This window comes from Protomyctophum parallelum (assembly GCF_964188405.1).
Source record: "Protomyctophum parallelum genome assembly, chromosome: 7".
NCBI classification, from domain to species: Eukaryota; Metazoa; Chordata; class Actinopteri; order Myctophiformes; family Myctophidae; genus Protomyctophum; species Protomyctophum parallelum.
This window is the reverse complement of record NC_139705.1, coordinates 46,561,461-46,585,817: the sequence shown is the minus strand read 5'-3', so window position 1 is coordinate 46,585,817 and position 24,357 is coordinate 46,561,461. Positions and strand designations below refer to the sequence as shown.

Here is a 24,357-nt window from a genome sequence, read left to right as displayed (position 1 = left end):
GGACTCGGGCAATCAATTAATACAGTTGCAACCACTATATTAATGGCAAGTATTTAATTCAAAAGATCTGAACTACCCCTTTAAAGACGCCACGATTCAGCCAAAACGACCTATAGCATCATGGTAATTATTCTGCATCGATCCTCCCATCCTTAACCTCAAGTACTCTGAGACTGTAAAGCAATTCCCCACTACCTTGTTAGCTCTCACATATTCCCCTGGGTGCAACCAGGCACCCCATGGGCTCCTCAAGTAAGACGGGTTCCCTGCTAAATTAGTCCATGAGCCAGACCACCTTAATTTGCGCGTTAATTACGAAATGGGTGGGCAAAATCTTTGACTAGCTGTACATCTCTACTTCACATTTTTGTATGATGACCATTGCAGACTAGTAGCTTAGTGGTAGTTATCATGCATTGAATACATGCACCCCTATATTGTCACACGCAAATTGTGACAACAAATATATGGTCAACTTTTGAATTTTGAATTTAACTTTTTAATGGGACTGATTGTGGGTAACTACTGGGACGTAAGTCGGGACTTGATCCCCCCGGCTGGGTCACTCGAGTGAGGTATGATGTTGCGAGACCCGAAACCTCAATGACCTCCTTGGGATATATCACTGAGGATACGTCCAAGGTGCATCCATGCAATGTTTTTTCGTTCTTTTTTGTATTAGTAATTTACATCTGCAAAGTAACTATAGTTACTAGTAACTACAATATGGAATAATTGTAGTGGAGTAAAAAGTACAATATTTGCCTCTTAAATATGTATAAACAAAATTGAATATAAAAGTACCTAAAAATTGTACATGCAATTATTGAGTAAAAGTTTTTAGTTTAAACCACTGCAAATGACTTACAACTTTGGTAAGGGCCTGAGGGTTCTGATAAATTACCACTTTTATACAAATTAAAAACAATGATGGTTTAATGAGCTAAACCAAGCAGCAACTTATTAGCCTTGAATAAAAACCTGCATTGCGGTTCATAAAATTCGTTAAATTATTCGTCTGTTAAATTGGTATTCTGATTCACGGCCCACATGGAACTGTTGCCATGAAATTAATTAATCCCCTAATAGTAGCGATTGTAAATTGTGTGCCGAGAATAATTGGCCGTGTGTGTGTGTGTGTGTGTGTGTGTGTGTGTGTGTGTGTGTGTGTGTGGGGTACCCTAACACGTTTCCTCCTCATTGTCTGCACCACGACCACACTCAAGTTGCAGAAACACTATCACATATTCTTAATGAACCTTTATTGAGAAAAGGATATCCCCTTGAGATCTATCATCTCGTTTTCGAGGGGGACCAGCAACATACAGCAAATGCAGAACAATACAAGTACATTCATACATACATAATCGAAGACAAAACAAACAACAACGCTTCCGGTTGAGTGAACGCTGGCGCGACTAGCTGCCGCTGCTCTCCGGTTGTTTTTAAAGCTTTTTTATGATTCCACGCATCGCCTACAGCAGACCTTATACTTCTATGGAACTTGGTATCGCTGATCTCCACCATGGGCTCATCATAGAAGCATACTGTATCACCAGTATTGTTTTCTCCGTTCAAGCTCGTAGCTTGCTGGGGTTCCTTACCTGGAATACCTGGTTACTGCTGCTGCTGCTCGGCTCACCGGCTCATCATAGAAGCATACTGTATCACCAGTATTGTTTTCTCCGTTCAAGCTCGTAGCGTGCTGGGGTTCCTTACCTGGAATACCTGGTTACTGCTGCTGCTGCTCGGCTCACCAGCCCGTGGAGACCATGGCGTGGATCTACAAGCTCGCTGTGAGCTTTGTGCTCGTGTGGACAGTCTTGTCCCTTTTAATCCATCCAGCGTCTACATTGATCCAGTACATGAGCGCGGAGCTCACCCAACTCCGGTTCCTCCACCCTGCCACTCCCCCGTCTGTACTGCACCTCTTCCCGGACATCTCTCGCCTTCCTCCCCGTCGGAGATACATCCACCGCGGTTCCGGACGGAGTTATAACATCGACGACTCCACTGCCATTCAGTCGCTCTGGTCCTCCGGCCGCCGCCGTCCTCCAAAAAACACCAACAGGAGGGTGGATCACAGAACGCTGGCCAGCCTAGCTAGGTCGGCTGACGTTGGCTTCTCCAACCAACACTCCGACGTCAACTTTGGACTCCTCAACACCCGCTCCCTCACCGGCAAAGGACAACTACTCCAGGACCTCCTCATCGATCACAAACTCGACTGTCTCTGTCTCTCTGAGACCTGGCAAACCCCGGATGATTATTCACAATTAAATGAATGTATCCCACCTGGCTTTGTTTACACCAGCAAGTCTCGTCTATCCGGAAGAGGAGGCGGTCTTGCGATTTTCTATCGCGAGACTTGGAAAGTGTCTACAGTTACCATGCCAACAGTGTCACAGTCATTCGAGGCTGTGGCTCTTCAATTGAATGGTCCCACTCCTACCATTCTAGTCAACATTTACCGCCCTCCCAAACCAAACAAGGATTTTATTACTGATTTCACTACATTTCTCACTCATATCTGCACACTTTCACCCAATATAATTTTGCTTGGTGACGTAAATATTCATTTGGACAATAACAATCTTGCTTTCACTAAGGACTTCATCTCATGCCTGGACAGTTTTGGTCTCAAACAATTTATCAATTTCCCCACACACTGTAAAGGTCATACATTGGACATAGTTTGCTGCTCTGGTATCACTCCTCTCAATTTCTCTGCTTCCGACCTCCCTTTCACTGACCACAAACTAATTTCATTTAACCTCAGTCTCACCTTGTCCAAAACCAAACAATCTCGTACCATAACCCTCCGTAACATCAAAAACATAAACCCAGACGACCTCATAACAGGCATTGAAAATCTCCCCACCATCCCCCCCCCATGCACCCCAGATCAGTTAGTCAATATTTACAATGATGGCCTCCAATCCCTGCTAAATACACTTGCCCCCCTCAAAACCCGGAACACCTCATTTCGCCACTCTGCCCCCTGGTTCTCCCCCCACCTGCGCCAGCTGAAGGCCAAAGGCCGTCAGCTTGAGCGACTGCACACCAAAACCGGCCTCACTGTTCATAAACAAATGCATCATGCCCACGTCCTCCATTATAAAAATGCCATCTCCTCAGCCAAAACCCAATATTTTGCAGACAAAATTACTGCCGGTGCCGGGAACACCCGGGCTCTGTTTTCGGTGGTTAACAACTCCCTCCGCCCCCCTGATTCCCTCCCCCCACACTTCTACTCCACAGACCACTGCAACGCCATAATGTCATTCTTCAACGCCAAAATATCCACCATTCACCATCAACTAGCCCCCCTCACGTCCGGTTGTCCTCCTCCCTCTGTTCCTAATCCCCCAGTCTCTGCACCTCTCTCCTGTTTCCAACTCCCCTCTCCCTCAGACCTATCCAAACTCATCCGGACTTCCAAACCTACGACCTGCCAACTTGACCCCCTGCCATCCCCCCTCGTTATAGCCTCCCTTCCCTCTTTACTCCCTCTGATAACAGCCATTATTCACTCCTCTCTCACATCTGGTTCCATCCCATCTCCACTGTTACACCCCTTTTAAAGAAACCTGGTTTAGACCCCAACAATTTCAGTAATCTCCGCCCCATCTCCAACTTACCATTTTTAGCAAAAATCCTGGAAAAGGTTGTTGCAACTCAGCTACAGGCCCACCTCTCCAACAACAACCTTTATGAACAGTTTCAGTCCGGTTTCCGCCCCCAACACAGTACAGAAACAGCACTAATAAAAATCACCAACGACCTCCTGTTAGCAGCCGACTCTGGACAGTTATCCATTCTCATCCTTCTCGACATGACCGCAGCCTTTGACACCATCTCACACTCCATCCTCCTCGACCGTCTAGCCTCCATTGGCATATCCGACACACCCCTACACTGGTTCCATTCCTATCTCTCCGACCGTACTCAGTTCATTCAGCTAAAATCTTTCAGATCCCACTCCTCTCCCCTCTCCTCTGGTGTTCCCCAGGGCTCTGTCCTTGGCCCCATATTGTTCATTATATACCTCCTCCCACTTGGCTCAATATTCCGCAAACACAACATAAATTTCCACTGTTACGCGGACGACACCCAGCTCTATGTCTCCTCCACACCTACCTCCACCCTCCCACCACCCTCCCTCTGCGCCTGCCTTCACGAAATCAAAGACTGGTTCACCTCATCCCTCCTCAAACTAAATGGCAATAAAACCGAGTTAACCCTCATTGGCACCAAATCCTCACTCACCAAGCAGCCCAGTTTTACACTCACCATAGATAACTCCTCGGTTTCCCCTTCCCCCCAGGTCAAGAGTCTGGGTGTCGTCCTCGACAGCACCCTATCTTTTCATACCCACATCAATAACACCATCCGGTCAGCCTACTTTCACCTCCGCAACATCAACCGCCTCCGCCCTTCACTCACCCCCAACAACACTGCCATCCTAGTCCTTTCTCTGGTCATCTCCCGCCTCGATTACTGCAACTCCCTTCTCTTCGGTCTCCCCCACAAACTCCTCCATAAAATCCAACTGGTCCAGAACGCTGCAGCCCGCATCATCACCAAAACCCCTGCCATCTCCCACATCACCCCCGTTCTTCACCAACTCCACTGGCTACCCATCAAATACCGCATAGACTACAAGATCCTCCTCAACACATTCAATGCCATCCATAACCTCTCCCCCCCTTACCTGTCTGATCTCATCCATATCAACACTCCCTCCCGGTCACTCAGGTCTGCCTCCTCCACCAACCTCACTGTTCCCCCAGCTCGTTTGTCCACCATGGGGGGTAGAGCTTTCAGCCGCTCTGCCCCTCGCCTCTGGAACAGCCTTCCCCCCGACATCCGAAACATGGACTCACTCCCCACCTTCAAATCCCACCTCAAAACTCACCTTTTCAGAGAAGCCTACTCCCACCTTGAGTAGAAGTCTGCTGCAGGCCTTTTGTGTGCATTTTAAACTTGCTGTATTTTTAAACTTGCTTTATTGTTTTGTATTTTTCTGTTTTGTTAGGCGACCTTGAGTGACTTGAAAGGCGCCATATAAATAAAATGTATTATTATTATTATTATTAACAAAGCTCTCCTGAAACTAGCCGCTCCCACCACACCTAATCACCCGCAACATAGTATCAATAAATCAATATAGTCATGTAATGATACAAAGATGTAAAGATGATGAACATACACCAGACGCCAAACAACAGGCCGAGCACCATAACAGACCTGCGATGTGATATCCTGCATTAACAACATTGTTGATGAATACACACGAATACAAACATGCACATGCACCTTAGTCAGTATGAGCGGCGGTGGCTCAGGGGTAGAGTGCCTGGATGGTAACCGTAAGGTTGCCAGTTCGAACCCGGCTCCCCCAGAGTTACTGTCGAAGTGTCCTTGAGCAAGACACTGAACCCCTAATTGCTCCCGATGTGCTAGTTGGTGCCTTGCATGGTTTCCGCTGCCATCGGTGTATGAATGTGTGTGTGAATGGGTGAATGTAATGCACAATCTCTGTAAAGCGCCTTGGATAAAGGCGCTATATAAATGCACCATTTACCATTTACCATTTATCAGTAAATAGTAAATTTGCAGCATGCTGTAAGAGACAGAGAGAACAATCAGAACAATCAGAGGCATTTAGAAACAGGAGCATGGTGTTTGAAGATGAGTAAGGAATAGACACTTTAAAAATATTGAATGAGTTAATGGATCTAAGGGAAGTAGGGAGATTGTTCCAGTCGACAGGAGCTTTAAATTTAAAAGCTCGTCGACCAACTTATTTTCTGATGTTGGTGGGGACTATAAGGTAAGGCTAGTCTGTGTGCCTCAGGTTGTATGGTGAGCTGAAGGGACGTAGATATTGTTTTAGATATTCCGGGTAATTCAAATTATGTATTTAAAGATAAATAATAGCCAGTGAGAGAGTGTCTTCGAGCTTTTGGTGTTAGCCAGTTGAGGGACTCATACATGGTACAATGGTGGGTCATGGGTAATGGCTGCTATGTATATAAGGGAATGTACATTGCTAGGCACATAATTGTTGACCTATTCGCTAAGGACATAAGTTCATATGTTTCATCATCTGCCAAAAGCACTCACGTGTTTCAACTGCCATGTTCATGCACAATAATGAAAATGATGCCTTCTCAGATGTCACAGCTAATACACCAGATGTTGTTGTTGATGAGGACAGTAGAGAAGTGACCATTTTGGAAGTGGCATGATGGCATCTACATTTGACCACAGTCTGGAAGAGGCATTCCTTACCAAGGAGGTGCTTAAGTACCAGCGTCTTAAGAATGCTATTATACAGCTTGGCTACAAATGTAAACTACTTGTGTTCATATTTGGAAGCCTCGGTAATGTCCATAAATCAGTCGTGAGGGGCCTGACATCAAAATATTGATTAAACCCATTACTGTTAGTCTACGAGGAAGGGTTGCAATATACAAAACCATAAAGGCACGCTGCACGGATGCATGCATACACACACATACACACACACATACACACACAACACATACGTGCATGCTAAGGTGCAGTAGTGGAATGTAATGAGGTTTTTCAATACTTTGTAGTAATCCACTATATCTCAGAGGCAAATATTGTACTGTTTTTCTCTGCTAGTTATTTGAAAACATTATAGTTACTTTCTAGATTTAGATTCCTAATACAAAACCTACATTAACCACTTGATGAATGAATGAATGAATGTCTTTATTGCAGACTCATGAACCATAGACAAACACGCACATACATACAAGGTCGTACTCGTTAGACAGGCCATTTGGGACCGTTATAAATGAGCTTTTATGATGCTAGAGGAGTATCTACAGCAGCTCTTCAAAGGGACAATGATGCTATTCACAGACCCATCCACATGAATCTACGTGTCAAATTTCACTTTATTAGTGCGTTTATTATTAGGTTTTATGACCCTCAATTCCACCCCAACATTTTAACTTTCAACAATCAGGACTGTGATATCATTGATCCCGCCGCCACTCGCCTCCCTTTTTTTAAGGGGGGGGGGGGGGGGGGGGGGGGTAAATCTCTTAGAGAGAGAGAGAGAGAGAGAGAGAGAGAGAGAGAAAGAGGATTCTTCAGTTAAAACCAAATGTAGATGTTCCGAAGAACAGCTTGACTCTTACAGCCACAAACATTTCAATCGCACTGCTCTATCTAGGCTTTTTGACTTAAATTATCATGATGTCATAGGCTACTTTGCTCTTTTGTAACTTGACCACAACTGGACAGTCAGTGTAGAGTGGTGTACAGTAAGCTGGACAGTGTAGAGTGGTGTACAGTAAGCTGGACAGTGTAGAGTGGTGTACAGTAAGCTGGACAGTGTAGAGTGGTGTACAGTAAGCTGTAAACTGGACAGTGTAGAGTGGTGTACAGTAAGATGGACAGTGTAGAGTGCTGTACAGTAAGCTGTAAATTGGGTGATCTCAACTGCTCTGCAGGGCATAACCCATTCTGACCTGAGATCAGATTCATACGAGGTTTCCACTGGACACACACTGGTCTGATTAACCCATTCTGACCTGAGATCAGACTCTAAAAATGTCAGTCGTTCTTCGGTTTTTTTCAAAAATAGCAGACCTACAAGCTCGTAGCGCGCCACTCGGTGGCGCGCTATGAGCTTGTAGATCTGCTATTTTTCAATAGCTAAAGCACAACATGATGCTAAACACCAAAATGGGTCCCCGTTCAGAATGGGATAATATTCTCGGCACCTTACGGTGACATGTGCTGAACTTGCGTGTTAATTGCAGTTGATTAAATATGATATGATAAATATGCTTTTCTCCCAGTATGCCATGTTCTAGACTCGAGTCGAGGCACTAGACCACTTACTAATGGAATGTAGTAGCTAAGCCTGCAATTTAGAGACAATTACATGATTAAATTGCATGTTATCAACTTATCATCTGGATGAAGAAGGAATCCATGATTGGGCGTGCCACAGTGTGTATATTAATACACTATTACACCTACAGTTAGATACGCTCTCCCAAGTCACTGGAACTCAGCTGGCATCCTGGCATGCACGCACACTCAACTTCTTTCCCCCACCTTCATTTGCGCCGCAGTAATCTGATCCAAGGTCAGCCTAATAATGATCACACAGCACGTCAAGCTGGTCTTCTCCCCCGATCCACTTTGCGTTGTACACAGAATCATAAAATAGACCAGGGAGTTAATTCTCAACGTTTTTGGGGGGACCCTCGGAAATGCTTTGGCCATGTCTCGCGACCCCCGCCCCGCCCCGCACCCCCTCCCCACCCCCAATACAAACTGACTGCAAAAATAACCTTAATAATAGACTAAATGTATCATGAATAAACCAGATATTATCATTAAGGAAAGTTTGTATTCTATGTGCACTCTGTGTATGCACACACATTTCCATTTTCCAGCCATTCATTTGCAAAATGAATGACACACACACACACACACACACACACACACACACACACACACACACACACACACACACATCCACCCTGTTTATAAACCAAACCATAGCCTTGTCAGAAACACAACCCTGAATTCCTATGAATAATTATGCAGATCATATATTAGATACATGATTGATTCATCTTTCCATCTTTTCATTCCTCCTCCGTCACATATAGCCTCGGTTTCAATTCCAGTAAAGGGGTCATTTGGGAGCTACTATTATCTCTAAACGAATCTGTCAGGACAGCTCGGACATGACACCAGCTCACCCGTTCGGATTCGCAATTCTGACCCGGTAGTGCCCTTGGGAGAGAGATGCCGAGAAGGCTTGTGTGTGTAGGTGGTCGTGTGTGTGTGTGTGTGTGTGTACGTGGTCGTTTGTGTTGTGTGTGTGCGTGCGCACACAAGAGAAATTTCACAATTTTTCATCTGAAACCGAAAGTATTCCTAATCTCGAATAATTACTTGCCCCCGCTGCTGTATGCTGCTGCCCTTCAACCGATATCAGCATGCATATGCACGATCAAATTGATATTTTAATTAACTGATAATGCCCACGGTGGCACAGGCGATTTAACAGTGTCACACACAGTAAGGAAATATAAGAGCTTTCGCCCGTCATTTTTCTTATAACATGGTGTCCTTGAGTCCACCCTTGCCATGCTTTTTCATCCCTGTGACCTTTTATCTGTTGAACCTCAGTAATGGCTGCGTGGGTGAAGTGGTACAGAGCCATAATGCAGCTTTATCATGACTCAATCAATCACCTCGGAGACCTCTGACCTTCACTAATACTACTACTATTATAATACTACTATTGAAATTTGAATGTCGTCTGACAATAATGTATAGACCAATTAGTTGTTTACAAATATTGAGACTGGTCAGTCGCACGGGTGACTGTTTCATGTAATCTATTCCCAACAGATCTCCAAACCTGTTGTTTTGGGGAGCGCTGGTTTCAGTCCATTCAACCTCCTCTTGTGTGTTGGCTAGTGAGGAGACATTTATACTTCATTCATTGTGCAACAGTATTGCGCAGCTGATATAGAAGCTCACATCGCGTTGTGGATGAGACGGTTGTGAGCTTAGAAGCCTGAGCTTAGAGGCCGGGCTCTTGCGTGCGGGACACCTTCACGGGACAGAGCATAAATTATACTTGATGGGCTGCAGCTGCGCGTGCACAAACGGGCTCTGCTGGTGTGATAATGAGGGCTCCTCCTGTTCTTGTGACAGCGACTGGAGGTGTGGTTTTGAGGACAACTGCTTTGAATTGCAGAAACCAAGGATTATATGGTGCATTTTTACACATGAGTGCAGTTAGAACTTATCAGTGTGACGTTCGTCTGATAAGGCATCTTTTTGGCAGGTCTTTGACGATGCATTTGCTGAGCCGGCTCACATGTGAGCTACTAGACCATCTGCTATTTTCAGCAAACAATATGGATGCTGGGGGTTTAAGTGGTTACATACAGCTGCATGTGGAGTTACAACAAGGTCTTTCTGCCCGACGTCAGCAGCAATATAAGTGCTAATGGAACTTTATCATGAGTAATGACAGAGTCCTTCACCTTCTCTCCTCCTGTAATCGGGTCCACTTGGTGCTCGTAGCGCTGCATTAAGTGCTGCTTGAATACCAAGTGAAGTTCCATGAATGGAGCGATCCTCCTCCTCCTCCTCCCAAAAGTGACCTTCTCTTCTAAAGCCTCTCAGTGAACACGTTGCCATGTTTTACCTATAGCCTATAGCCTTATTTTCCTTACATCTGACAAACGCACTTAAGCCATATTGCTATTCTTCTCTCTTGCGAAAATAGCCAATCTATAAGCTCTCACACGTGTTGCGAGCTTGTCGATGCTATGATTATACAGTGTGCTTGTCAAAGTTATGATTTTGTGCAATCTTATATTAATTTTGGCTTGAGAGGAACAAATCAGTCGGCTGCATATGGAACAAAAGGGGGAATGCCCATATGGACATACTGATGATGAAGATCAGCCATCTCCATATATGGACATATTGGTGGTGTAATGGCGGTGGTTACTCTTTGTGAGCGGTGCTACCACCAGCTCCAACATGCGTCTTTGTCTGTATTATGTATCTGTCCAACCCCCCCCCCCCCCCCCCCGTTTTCTCCGAATTCCCATAGACTTCAACGTGTAACTTGTGTGTGTGTGTGTGTGGAAACGCCAACATGACATGTAGTAAGCTTGTAGATTTGATGTATTTGTAGCCAAGAGATTTGGTGTCGAGGGAAGCAGTAGCAGACCTACCATAGAGCCCTGGGGGACCCCAGTCAACTATGTACTGTATACTGTAGGGTTCACATGGTTATAGCGTCTGGAATTCTCTGCATGGGACAAACTCCATGAACTCTGTCTGTGAAACTCCTCTGTGGCCTGTAAAGCATGCTTTACACAAACACTGTAGTGGAAATTAATATTAATCAACTCTTGGCAGTCAAAGTATAGATCGTTGCTGTCGGGCAGAAACCTCTTATCTCCATATTCCTTATTTTATTTTATAATTGTTCTTAATTAACGCCCTATACACTACAGCGTCACACAAAAGCATCAAAAGCAGCGCATCCACAAGCATTTTGAGCTTGTAGATCTGCTACTTTTGATGGATTTCCAGTTCCACCCGACAGAAAAGAGATACTCCTGGTCAAATATTACTCAACTACAAGTGGACGTTGCCCTGTCAAATTTGTACTTATTTTGAGGGGTGCTAGCCCCTCCTATGTCCAGCTTCTGTTTGTGTGAACACAAACACGATGATTTGATTGGCTGATCACCCCATAGCGATAATTTGATTGGCTGAGCAAAGTACATATTTAGGATAACAAGCGAGGGCGGAAAAGTGAAGACGCCAAAAGCAATTGGCCGGAATTACATCTCTGATGATTTGATTGGCCAGGGGGGGGAAATCAAATCATCACAAATGTCATTGCCAGGTGAAAAGAAGCGGACTCCTCCTCATGCATTGAAGGAAGCATGAAGTCAGTCCGTTGCTCTCCCCAGGTTGGATGAGGAAGTGTAGTGCCCAGCATTACATTAGGGAATTGACACTGGGTGAAGAAAAAATTGCGGGATAATTGTTTTTTGAAAATTCCTGCTAATTAGTAACCGTATGGATGGTGTCGGTTCAGCAGAGGGTGCCTAATGCAATGCTTCACAGGCGGTTCCATGTGGCTGCATCCCTTCCTATTGGGAAGTGGCTTTAGGCTATTTGTTTTTTCCAATTTCCAATTGCCCCTGCCTGGTGGGACTGGGGAGGCTGCACACAATAAGATCACCTCTGCGTGGATTTATGAGTTAGTTGATGTTATTAAGAACCTTTCTCAAAGACACAAAATTAAATGTATAATTTGGGCATTTAGCAGACACTAATATCGTCATGTCTAAATCTCTGCAGAGGTGTGTGTGTGTGTGTGTGTGTGTGCGTGCATGTTTGTGTGAGTGAGCGCGTCTTACCATAGTTGGGGCAGCAGACCTTGAGCCAGCAGACAGAGGACAGAACAGTCAGGTTGGTCAGACTGCACAGGCCAAACAGAACACCACAGAACGCATACCCAAGACACACTGTCTGGTTAAACAACCACCTGCAGAGAGAGAGAGAATGAATCCACAGTAACATTCTCAATGTTACTTTATCCATTTGTAACTCTGAGAAAGTACAAAAAGGGATTGTATACAGTACCTTCTCCTCCTGATAGTACAAGACCCTTCCCCCCCACACACACACACACACCCTCCCACAACCCACCCACCCCACATGCAAGCATCCCACGACCCTGGGCTGTGAACTCTGACTGAAACTCATCAAGCATACAGACAATCAGCGAGAGAGGGTTCAGAGGGTTCAGAAATAAAGTATGTTGGTATCAATATGTCCATCTTCCCACAGGGACGTGGATGCTGTGTTACCTCCCTTTAGACTGAGCCACTGATCTGTGAGGGTCAGTGTCCTCAACACTCCTATACCCATGTCACATATTAACCACTCGAACCCTCACATCCCTATTCTGGGGTGGTCATTAGATGAAAATAGCTGATATACTTGTAGATCGGCTGTTATTGGCAAAGAGGCTTGGTGTAGAGGGATAAAAAAGCAGATCAAGTACCGAGCCAAAGGTCAAGTTTACAACGTATTGAGGGTTTAAGTGGACAAATGTCTGAAGTAACAGACTTAACATTGGTAACATAGTGGTTACCTGCTTCGTCTCTCCTGTCTACTCGTCTCTACTTTGGTAGACTTGATGCGAATGGGTGGAGACTTGAGAGGTTGCATCATTCTTGCATTTTTACTTTGCTGCGTAAAATATGCCCTCTCCATCTCCAACTGTGTTTACTCCTCATGCTCCTCACGTTTCATTTCCTTTGTTTGATGCGGTTGCATTCACACCTACAGTGAATCGAAGTCAGGTGCGCTTTGAAGCGAAGCGTACTAGAATGCGATTGTTTGATCCGCATCAGACTTCGAATGAGCCTTCACACCTGCTAAACAAATCGCTTTTTCCGACAATACGCAGCAGGATTCGTTTTAATCGCAGTAAAGCATCCTGGTGTGACTACGCAGCAGGATTCGTTTTAATCGCAGTAAAGCATCCTGGTGTGAATACGCAGCAGGATTCGTTTTAATCGCAGTAAAGCATCCTGGTGTGAATGCGACAAAAGTGTCCTTGGCAAAAGTGTCCTTGAGCAAGACACATAACCCCCGACTTCTCCTGATGAGCAGGTTGGTGCCTTGCATGCATGTCGCCTTGTCAGTGTGAATTAGCTCTGGTCCGTAGCGTTAGAAGATCCTGTTAAAGGGATCGAAAGACCTTGTGTATGTGCACCCTCTCGTTTTATGGAGTTGAAATCCTACTTTCCTTAGTGGGACCACTCTGAGCCTCCCACCTCCTTTCCTTAGTGGGACCACTCTGAGCCTCCCACCTCCTTTCCTTAGTGGGACCACTCTGAGCCTCCCACCTCCTTTCCTTAGTGGGACCACTCTGAGCCTCCCACCTCCTTTCCTTAGTGGGACCACTCTGAGCCTCCCACCTCCTTTCCTTAGTGGGACCACTCTGAGCCTCCCACCTCCTTTCCTTAGTGGGACCACTCTGAGCCTCCCACCTCCTTTCCTTAGTGGGACCACTCTGAGCCTCCCACCTCCTTTCCTTAGTGGGACCACTCTGAGCCTCCCACCTCCTTTCCTTAGTGGGACCACTCTGAGCCTCCCACCTCCTTAACTTAGTGGGACTACTCTGAGCCTCCCACCTCCTTTCCTTAGTGGGACCACTCTGAGCCTCCCACCTCACGTCTAACATACTGTACACTTTTTGGCCAACATGAAAAATAATCCACCGGATGGATAGTTACTCCCCTGAGACCTCTACAGGTCCAGTCCCTGAGACCTCTACAGGTCCAGTCCCTGAGACCTCTACAGGTCCAGTCCCTGAGACCTCTACAGGTCCAGTCCCTGAGACCTCTACAGGTCCAGTCAATGCATGTTTTTCTATTGACAGCGTTGTACTGTATATGACAAACTATCGATTCAACATTTTTTTCCCTTTTTTGTTTTGCTTGAGTCAATCGATAGTTGCAACTGTATGCATGAGGAGAAGAGAGGTAATTGGAAAGGTGGAGAGGAGAGGAGAATGCATTAAAAAAAGGAGGAGAGTAGGTAAGAGAGGAGAACAACTTACTTGTGAGCATAGGCTGACGGTATGGCCAGTGGGAAGAGGGTGATGGTCATGCCCAGGTCACTGATGGACAGGTTGACTACAAAGTACTCGGCTGGCTTCAGGGAGGACTTCTTTCTATAGGCCACAAACAGCAGGACACTGTTCCCCACCAGAGACAACACACCTGCCACACATGAAAGCAGTCACATAGAGAGCCGTTTCCAAACCGTCAGCAGGACTTGTCACAGTCAGGCTCGCTAGCACAGGGGTTCTCAACCTTTTTGGCTGGGGACCCCCGGAAATGCTTTGGCCATGACTCGCGACCCCCGCCCCGCCCCCCTCCCCACCACCAATACAAACTGACTGCAAAAATAACCTTAAATAGAGAAGATATATCATAAATTAATACTGAAACCAGATATAATCATTAAGGAAAGTTTATGTATGCACCACGTACTATGTCAACTCTTAATTTCCATTTTCCAGCCATTCAGTTGCAATATATATATAAATATATATATATATATATATATATATATATATATATATATATTGAAAATATCTGCCGGGACTGGGTGGCACAATTCTGGTATGTGGAGGGACTAGGCTCTGTGGGTTGCCTCCTGTCCAGGCCCCTCCTACGTCTCACCAGGTCCACTCCTGCTCTCAGCAGGAGTACCGCCAGGACCTGTGTGTTGCACTAGACTCCCAGCACCAGACCAAATACTGTTATGATTAAAAGTCTGGTAATCTAAATTTAAGTATATCATTTTCAAAAAAGGTTTGGGTCATTTTGTGTACTGCTTTTGTGAACACGTTACATGTTGTGCAACATTGAGACTGCACGTGCATGTGCCGGTTTCATGTAATTCCCAACAGATTCCCAAACCTGTTGTTTTTGGGAGTGCTGAAGTTCAGTGCGATTTTTCGATGCAGTTACTATATTGTTACACCCCTACTAGTGAGACAGATATACAGTATAATTTATATACTTCACCCCGCCAACAATATTGCACACCGAGAACAGCTGACATACAAGCTCACATCGTGTTGTGGATGCGGCCGCTGTGAGCTTGGAGGTCTGCTGTTCTCGACTGTTTTCTGCGCGCAACACCTTCGCAGCGTCGCATAAGTAGGTTTGAGGGGATACACCTGCATGATCAAGCAGCCATGATCATCTGTCACTGAAGGTGGGATTTGGGGAACAAATGCAAGGTATATATTTCAAGAGATTACAGTAAACCCTACAGTAAATCCACCCTAAACATTCTTTTTCCACACTGGGAGGTAAACGGCATCTGAAGGTTCGATGGGATGCATTTTTATTTAGGTCAGTGCTGTGACCACTTTTTGCATCTAATGAGCGTTCGGTTTCTTTTGCCCCCGACTTGCATGTGCATACATGTTCTTATCAGTGTGACATTGTCTGGAAATGAGTCTATACAAAACCATTGTAACTTCAAACTCAAAGAGAGAAAAAGAGAAGGATCCGGGCACACAAAGTTAAAAAATGAGGAACGCCTTTTATTAAATTAAAAAGGCAAACTGCCAACATGTTTCGACCTACAAGGTCTTCATCAGGGCAGGAATGAAGGACAACACCAAACATACTCATTATATAGCAACAGGAAACACAGCTTTGCAATGAGATAATTAGCAGTGTCAGAGGCGCATGAGTGACATTGGTTAATCCAGACGTAATAACATGGACAATCAACAGCTGTCACACATGTGTGTGACAGCCAGAGGAATACAAGCTAAGCACCAAATATTCAGCATAATGAAAAGAACACTTTTTATTATAGATCATAGAAAACAATAATAAACAATAAACTAAGTAGGAAACGAAAAAACTAAAGAAAACACATAAAAATCAATATCCTCATTCAGGCCAGGAGTGGTGAGAGCGTCTAAGGAATGAATCCAAAAGGTTTCCCGTTGATTCAATGTCCTTAGGTGATCACCACCTCTTGGAAAAGGTTTGATGTGTTCTATACCTGTAATTCTCAAGAGTGAGTCGTTATGACCTTGGCTGAAGTGTCTAGCAATCGGATACTTTATATTATTAATGCGAATAGCATATTTGTGTTCAGCCAATGTATCCCTGAGGCGGCGCTTTGTCCTGCCAATATAAAATATGTTATTATTATTTAGTCTGTGGGACACTGGAGCAGTGGGGGCAACACATGCACTTGAACATACCAATTGGTTTGTTAAGCCAGGTCTGCTTTTTAACAGGTGGAAGGTAGCTGTGCAGTTTATCCCTCAGGATGGGGCTTTTTAACAGGTGAAAGGTAGCTGTGCATGAGTTTATCTCTCAGGGTGGGGGCTCTTTAACAGGTGGAAGGTAGCTGTGCATGAGTTTATCCCTCAGGGTGGGGGCTTTTTAACAGGTGGAAGGTAGCTGTGCATGAGTTTATCTCTCAGGGTGGGGGCTCTTTAACAGGTGGAAGGTAGCTGTGCATGAGTTTATCTCTCAGGGTGGGGGCTCTTTAACAGGTGGAAGGTAGCTGTACATGAGTTTATCCCTCAGGGTGGGGGCTCTTCTAAAAGAGGAAATGGGGAATCTGGTGGTCATGTCAGTGGCTTTCTGACTAAAATCACTGTCGGAAAGCCACTGACATGACCACCAGATTTAAAGAGAGAGGCTATAAACCGGTAAATGTAACAAGGCACTTAGCCTTAACAGATCTGACTTGCTAACTACAAACAAACGGAAGCCCGCTACTCGGAACCGCCCCTTTTTTGTCGCGCAATACAGCAACATGTCTTCACACATTCAGCGCATTATAAAAAAGAACAGGTCGATTGTGGAGAGTGACTCCTCCCTGAGAGGTTTATTCCCTAAGCCGCCTATTTTCTCTTTTAGACGAGCCCCTAATCTGAGGGATAAACTCATGCACAGCTACCTTCCACCTGTTAAAGAGCCCCCACCCTGAGGGACAAACTCATGTACAGCTACCTTCCACCTGTTAAAGAGCCCCCACCCAGAGGGATGAACTCATGCACAGCTACCTTCCACCTGTTAAAGAGCCCCCACCCTGAGGGACAAACTCATGTACAGCTACCTTCCACCTGTTAAAGAGCCCCCACCCAGAGGGATGAACTCATGCACAGCTACCTTCCACCTGTTAAAGAGCCCCTACCCTGAGGGACAAACTCATGCACAGCTACCTTCCACCTGTTAAAAAGCCCCCACCCTGAGGGATGAACTCATGCACAGCTACCTTCCACCTGTTAAAGAGCCCCCACCCTGAGGGATGAACTCATGCACAGCTACCTTCCACCTGTTAAAGAGCCCCCACCCTGAGGGATGAACTCATGCACAGCTACCTTCCACCTGTTAACAAACAGACCTGGCTTAACAAACCAATTGGTATGTTCAAGTGCATGTGTTGCCCCACTGCTCCAGTGTCTCACAGACTAAATGTATATATTTTCAAACACAGAAAACCTATAAGATTAAGGACTTTATCAATTGTAATACTACTCACGTCATATATCGTTTGACATGTACTGTACCTGTCCTAACATCTTTTACATTGGCAGGACAAAGCGCCGCCTCAGGGATAGATTGGCTGAACACAAATATGCTATTCACATTAATAATATAAAGTATCCTATTGCTAGACACTTCAGCCAAGGCCATAACAGCAATAACACACTCTTGAGAATTACAGGTATAGAACACATCAAACCTTTTCCAAGAGGTGGTAATCGCCTAAGGACATTGACTCAACAGGAAACCTTTTGGATTTATTCCTTAGACACTCTCACCCCTCCTGGCCTGAATGAGGATATTGATTTTATGTGTTTTATTCAGTTTTTTAGTTTCCTACTTTGTTTATTGTTTATTATTGTTTTCTATGATCTATAATAAAAAGTGTTCTTTTCCTTATGCTGAATATTTGGTGCTTAGCTTTAGCTTGTGTATTCCTCTGGCTGTCAGATGTTGATTGAGTGCCTAATGGCATGTCCATGTTATTACGGCTGTATTAACCAATGGGCACTCATGCGCCTCTGACACTGCTAATGATCTCATTGCAAAGCTGTGTTTCCTGTTGCTATATAATGAGTATGGTGTTGCCCTTCATTCTTGCCCTGATGAAGACCTTGTAGGTCGAAACATGTTGGCAGTTTGCCTTTTTAATTTAATAAAGGCATTTCTTTTGCTTTGTGTGCCCGGAACCTTCTTTTTATCTATGTCTTGATCCCGTGTTTGATCCGTTTGAGCACCTTTTTATCATTTTCACGTTTTGCTATCTCCGTTGAGCACCTGGTTAGTTCCTATTTTTTATTTTTTCTCCATGTTAACCATGTTCATATTGTCCTTCTCTAAAGATCCTTACAAACATCCAAAACTGTAGGTATAAAGTGGTTCATGGATGTTTTGTAACAATAACAATCTTTAGTAAACTGGTTTTCAAATGATTGTGGTGGAGTAAAAAGTACAATATTTGCCTCTGGGATGTAGTGGAGTATAAGCAAAGATTCCTCAGATTTGTAATAAGTTAGGCTACTTTCCACCACTGCTAGTGGGCATGCCCCCTCCCACTCCCTCAGGTCTGGTGGTGATTCCAACCTCCTGGACATCCCCAAAACTAAGGAGCGGACCTGGGGCCTTCTCAGTTGCAGCCCCCTCCCATTGAAACTCTCTGTTCAAAGCCTCCCGCAAAACCCGCCTTTTCAGACTCGCCATTGAGCTAATAGAGCCTGCCTGCTTGCTCAGGGGATAAATTGAATCTTGACCATCAGGTCACAATTCTTGTCAGATCCTGTGTCTAGGTGTGACATGACCTTTGACACGATTTAAATGTCTCAGGAGAAGAGCAGGTAGACAAAATACAACCACCCCAATTGCGTAAGTTATACATACAGTACATACTGTACTACCCTACCATACAGATTAGACAACATTATTTCATTTAAAAGGTTATATAGTGTCGCTTTGACAAAATAAATCACTTAAACCACCTTCAATAGGCTAAACATGGTGGCTGGACCACACGACACATGGTTCAGTATGAAAAGGTTGCAGAGAAAATGGAAGTGATGCATTTGAGCACATGCATGGGGCCTTATTTTGCGTGTCTTAAGTACCAGGTCTTATTACTTAACTTAAGACCTGGAGGCGTGGCCAATGCTGTTTAGCTATTTTGAGTGGCCAAACAGCATTGGCCACACCGCCAGGTCTTAAAGGGTAAGACCACTTTTTTTGAGGTTTGGGTTGTTTTCTTACCTTATTATGGTCAAACTAGTCCAGTCCAGGAGTTATTTCGCTCTGTTGTGTTGTTTATTAGCAATTTAAGAAATAAAAAATAGGGTCCATTGACTTCCATTGTAGCGGGGAAACAGCTCTCAAAGTCACTCTTTTAGCACATGAACGAACGCAACAAAAGCTGATTCTGACAGCTTATGACATCAGGAAAACTCATGCGGTTTTATTTTTAATAAAAAATGTCAACGTTGTCTTGTTTTGATTAATTTGTGTAGAACGAAGATCTGGTAGGTATGCTTACGCTAACCGAATCACTTCTGTTTTCACGTGACGCGGTACTACGATCCGATTGGTCCAACTCTAACTGCAACAATCTGGAACAGCGCACTTTATCCTCCGTTCTAAAAGTATCGTAAGCCTACAAATTTATAACTGCTTGCCGTGGGTGTCTGTGTCGGGGGTACTGCTCGACTGCAGATGGATTGGGTGCTCTCAGCGTACAACACAGGCAGCCAGCGTGCTTCCTTGTTTACAAATGAAACCGGAAACGGAAGACCGCATTGCAGCTTCAGTGTCCCTCCAAACAAAATAGTACCTTTATAAATATACGTTAAAACACGAAAATAAAACCGCATGAGTTTTCCTGATGTCATAAACTGTCAGAATCAGCTTTTGTTGCGTTCGTTCATGTGCTAAAAGAGTGACTTTGAGAGCTGTTTCCCCGTTACAATGTAAGTCAATGGGGCTCATTGGGCTGGTATTTTTATAAAGCTATTTTCTATAAAACTGCACAATGGAGCGAAATAACTCCTGGACTGGACTAGTTTGAACATAATAAGCTAAGAAAACAACCCAAACCTCAAAAAAAGTGGTCTTACCCTTTAAGTTAAGTAATAAGACCTGGTACTTAAGACACGCAAAATAAGGCCCAAAGTCAGTACAGAGAAAAACACAAAATTGGGGAAAAACAAGACTCACTAAAGATGGTGTAGACAGTCCCCATGAGAAAGTCATTCTCTTTGGAGATTTTGGACGTAAACGAATATCTTTCGGAGTCATTTCCCATCTAAGAGAGAGAGAGAGGGAGGGGGGTAAGAGAGGTTCAGAATTTTAAGCCTTTTTCCCCCCAATGGCACTTTTTGCACTACAATAAACACATGATGATCAAATGATTCTACATACAGCTCACTTTATAAACATAGGATTTACGATTTACCACCCCCCCCCCCCCAGTACAGTGATGACGAAACGCAAACAGTGACTCATCCACATGAATTAAGCCCCCTGCGGTTATGTTGTGCTGTCATTCTCTGATCTCTCATAAGCTGTACATTACAATAACAAACACGGCTTTATTCCAACATATCTCATTATGTGCTGTAGTGTAATGGAACAAAAAAACACGTCCACCCCCGGCCCAAAGCTTGCTCTGCTTCCTGCCTGTTTAAAAACACTTAAAAACCACTTAAAACCGTATAGCTATAGTTGACATATGGGCAGTCTTTCTTGGGAACGAAAATATTACTAGTTATAGTAGTTACTGATCTCAAAATGTATCTAGTTACTTTATAGTTAATACATTTTAAAAGTAACTAGATGCTTTACTTTAGTTACTTTTATTAATTTTTTGCTTCAAAATGTACTGCAGTACGGGTTAGTGACAACTCTCAACTTTCATCTATGATAAAAACTATATCCTATACAGGGGTGAGCAACTTTGACGATGGCGAGGGCCAATATATCTCCACAATCACTCCAGAGGGGCCACAGTGCATATTACTGTTCGTAGCAAAAATAGCCGATCTACAAGCTATTTTTAAATTGGAATCCTGAAAAGTAACCTTTTTATTGAATTTCAAATGCATTTAGTTGTAGTTATGTTAACTTTATGAACTGTTAACATAACTACATTGGACACAAAAAGACTAACATTTTACTAGTCATTAAGTTCTAGTCATTTAGTCATGAAGTAATTAAAGGGGGTTTGGAATTGTAACAGCTGAAATCAATACTATATCAGTATTCTGATATTAAGATGCGGGCCGTATTTAGTGAAGGGGGGGGGGGGGGGGTCATGTGTGGCCCCCGTGCCGCCAGTTGCCCACCCCTGTCCTATAGGAACAACGTTGAAATCATGGCATCTTAGTTCTTTTCATCCCACTCTTTTTGTAACCCATTTTTATCACCCAGTGTCAATTGTGTCAACCTGAGGAGAGCAATGGACTGACCTCATGCCCCCTTCAATGCATGAGGAGTCCGAGCCGCTTCTTTTCACCTGACATTCATCTATACTTCTACCCGGGGCTCTAGAGTGGAGCAGGCGGCTCAATTTGATATTGACCATGCTTCCATGTTTACGAACGTGCAGTGCATGTGCGTTCCCGGTCATGAACGCGCGTCTATATTCAACATGGATTGGCAGCCTGGCTATAAAAACCTGGTTTAAAAAATTGTTTCAACCCATTGAGAACTTTCTTCCAGACGGTCGGAACTACAGGCATCTGTAGCATAACAGGATCGTATACCTTTCCTTTTTTGATACGAAGGTATGATACAGCAAAGGGTATAGATTTGATTGCGCCAATGTTCCCCATGCACTTAACAGTTTGAACACAGAGCACGTATACAGCCCCGCTGCCCAGAACATGCTGCTCTGAGGAGGTCAGACAGGTAGAGGGGAGCCAGGTTGTGCAGTGCCTTATGGGTGGTGTGGTGTGAGCAGCATTTTAAAATGGATTCTTTGTTTGAAGGGCAGCCATGCAGTGGAGGTCCTGGAGGACTGGTGTGAGGTGGTCTCTGGAGCGGGTACTGGTGAGCAGGCGGGCAGCCATGCAGTGGACGTCCTGGAGGAATATGGTCTCTGGAGTGGGTACAGGTGAGCAGGTGAGCAGCTGAGTGAGCATCTTTGCCTGGTCTGACATGCATGCATGGACCTATAGGGCCTCTAGGGTACATGTGATGAATGGTGCCTACAGTATAGTGGTTAATTACAACACAGCAAAGACACACTGTCTCCTCTAGCCTCTGCTTTCCAAACGTGCACAAATGGCTGGATTTGTGTTTAGTTTACCATGTACTATTCATTCCTCCTCTGGTGAGTCGTTCATCATGCAACATTATCACACTTGTCTTGTATAAAGAATGAGAGAACAGTCTATAAGATACGAAGGCAGAAGAACTGCAAACTCTTTCTTTTCATCCACCAGAGATCAGGCTTTTGCCCTGTGTGTGTGTGTGTGTGTGTGTGTGTGTGTGTGTGTGTGCGTGTGCGTGTGTGCGTGCGCCACTCCCCGTTCTTTTTACCTGCCTGATTTTGAACCAGTTGGGCCAGTAGGCCCATGGGTCGGTCGGCTGCATGGGTGGGCCGACCGGCCGACCCATTCACCTCGCTCCTTCTGAGGACTGGGAACTAAAGTGGGCGTGTCACTATTCTATAGCTTGGAAGGTGCAGATGTGATATAAATGGCAATAGCAAGCAAAAATATCATATAAAAAAAAATGGGCCGGGAACTGTAACTGCCATTGACGATTGGATTTTCTCTGTGAAAAGGACACTTTGTCATATTGGACACATTGCTGGCCAGTCTGGCACCTAGGGACTGATATTCTGTTATTTTAAACTTGGTGTCAGTAAAAAGGAACATCACAGGTGCAACATGGTGACTGGGCATATCATGTTTGTTTTTAGTTTTTTCCCAAAAAGATTGTTAGCAAATTCATCATAAACAAGGCGGAACAAGGCAGAAAGAGCCTGCTGATTAGTCAGTCAGGGACCAATCAGAAGGCTGACAAATGTTGAATTGCAATGGTTCTGCTTAAAACTGGTGTAAACAATAGGGCCGATTTGCGACAGCATCACACAAACATATCAAAAGTAGAGGATCCACAAGCTCAAAATGTGACACAAAGTGACACGTTTTATACATCTGCTGCTTTTGCTATTTTGTTATTTTAACCCTTTTGGATAGAAACAATAAGGTAGATGTTCTCAAATAGAGACCTTAATACATTTTTCCATTTGCAAAATAACTATCCTCTTCATACCTGGGAAAACTAGAGACGAAGCGGAGAAAGTCGATTGAAAGTCTTGAGCTTGAAACATTACTATTTTTCCTGTAGTGATCAGGCTAGAGGGGAACGCAGGGATTTATATCACATGTCAATACCGTACTAAACATAACTCTGACAGGTCATAAACTCCACATCATAATTCATGAGTGAATCATTGAAATAAATATTCATAAGGGTTCAGTGGCTACAAAGTATACCCCAACAGAGATCAGCTATTTTCGCCAAATGTTCGCCGCCTGAGAAAAAGGATGCTATTGGCTTGATGATGTGTGTAACCACTTGAACCCCAGCACCCCACCCCCCTTATCCGGGTGGGAACATTTAATAGCCAAAGAATATTAAACTTGACCTTTGGCTCTGTACTTGGTCTATTTGCCGAAAATTTACGATCTACAAGACACTGAGGACCCCTAGGGGTCCCGGACCCCCTGCTGAAGAGCCCTGGAATAGAGGGTTTAATCACCTGGAGCCAGAAGACCACGGACGCTTAGAGATTAACTTCAGAGGAGCAGAGGAAAGAGGCTCTTAATCCATTAAGACCTGAGGCCCATTCTAAAAACGTCTTGTAAATCCTAAAAGTTTTCTCATAATCCCCCAAGGACTCCTCTTGGAGGTCCCCAGACCCGATGATAACAAGTGGTGTAAAGTAACTATGTACATTTAGTTAAATACAATTTTGAGGTACTTTTTTAGGTACTTTACTGGAGTATTTCCAATTGTCAAAATTTTACTTGTACTCCACGACAAATATTGTACCTTTTACTCCACAATCTCCCGGATGGTCAGCCCCTCCTCACTATCGCATTTGTTTGTTCTGATACCTTTTACTCCACCACAATGATTAGATAACTTATGTTACTAGTTACTTCGTAGATTTAGATTATTACTACAAAACATACAT

General features: G+C 44.3%; 1 protein-coding gene across 1 annotated transcript in view; it reads right to left on the bottom strand.

Moving 5' to 3' along the window:
• The window catches only part of opn7b (opsin 7, group member b), a 35,700-nt gene that overhangs the window by 5,530 nt on the left and 5,813 nt on the right, over positions 1-24,357 (bottom strand). The window contains exons 2-4 of the mRNA XM_083768262.1: positions 20,364-20,451; positions 14,189-14,351; positions 11,973-12,100 (exon numbers count right to left, since the gene is read on the bottom strand). Coding sequence (XP_083624388.1) covers positions 11,973-12,100; positions 14,189-14,351; positions 20,364-20,451 — 379 coding nt within the window. The remainder of the gene's footprint in view (positions 1-11,972; positions 12,101-14,188; positions 14,352-20,363; positions 20,452-24,357) is intronic.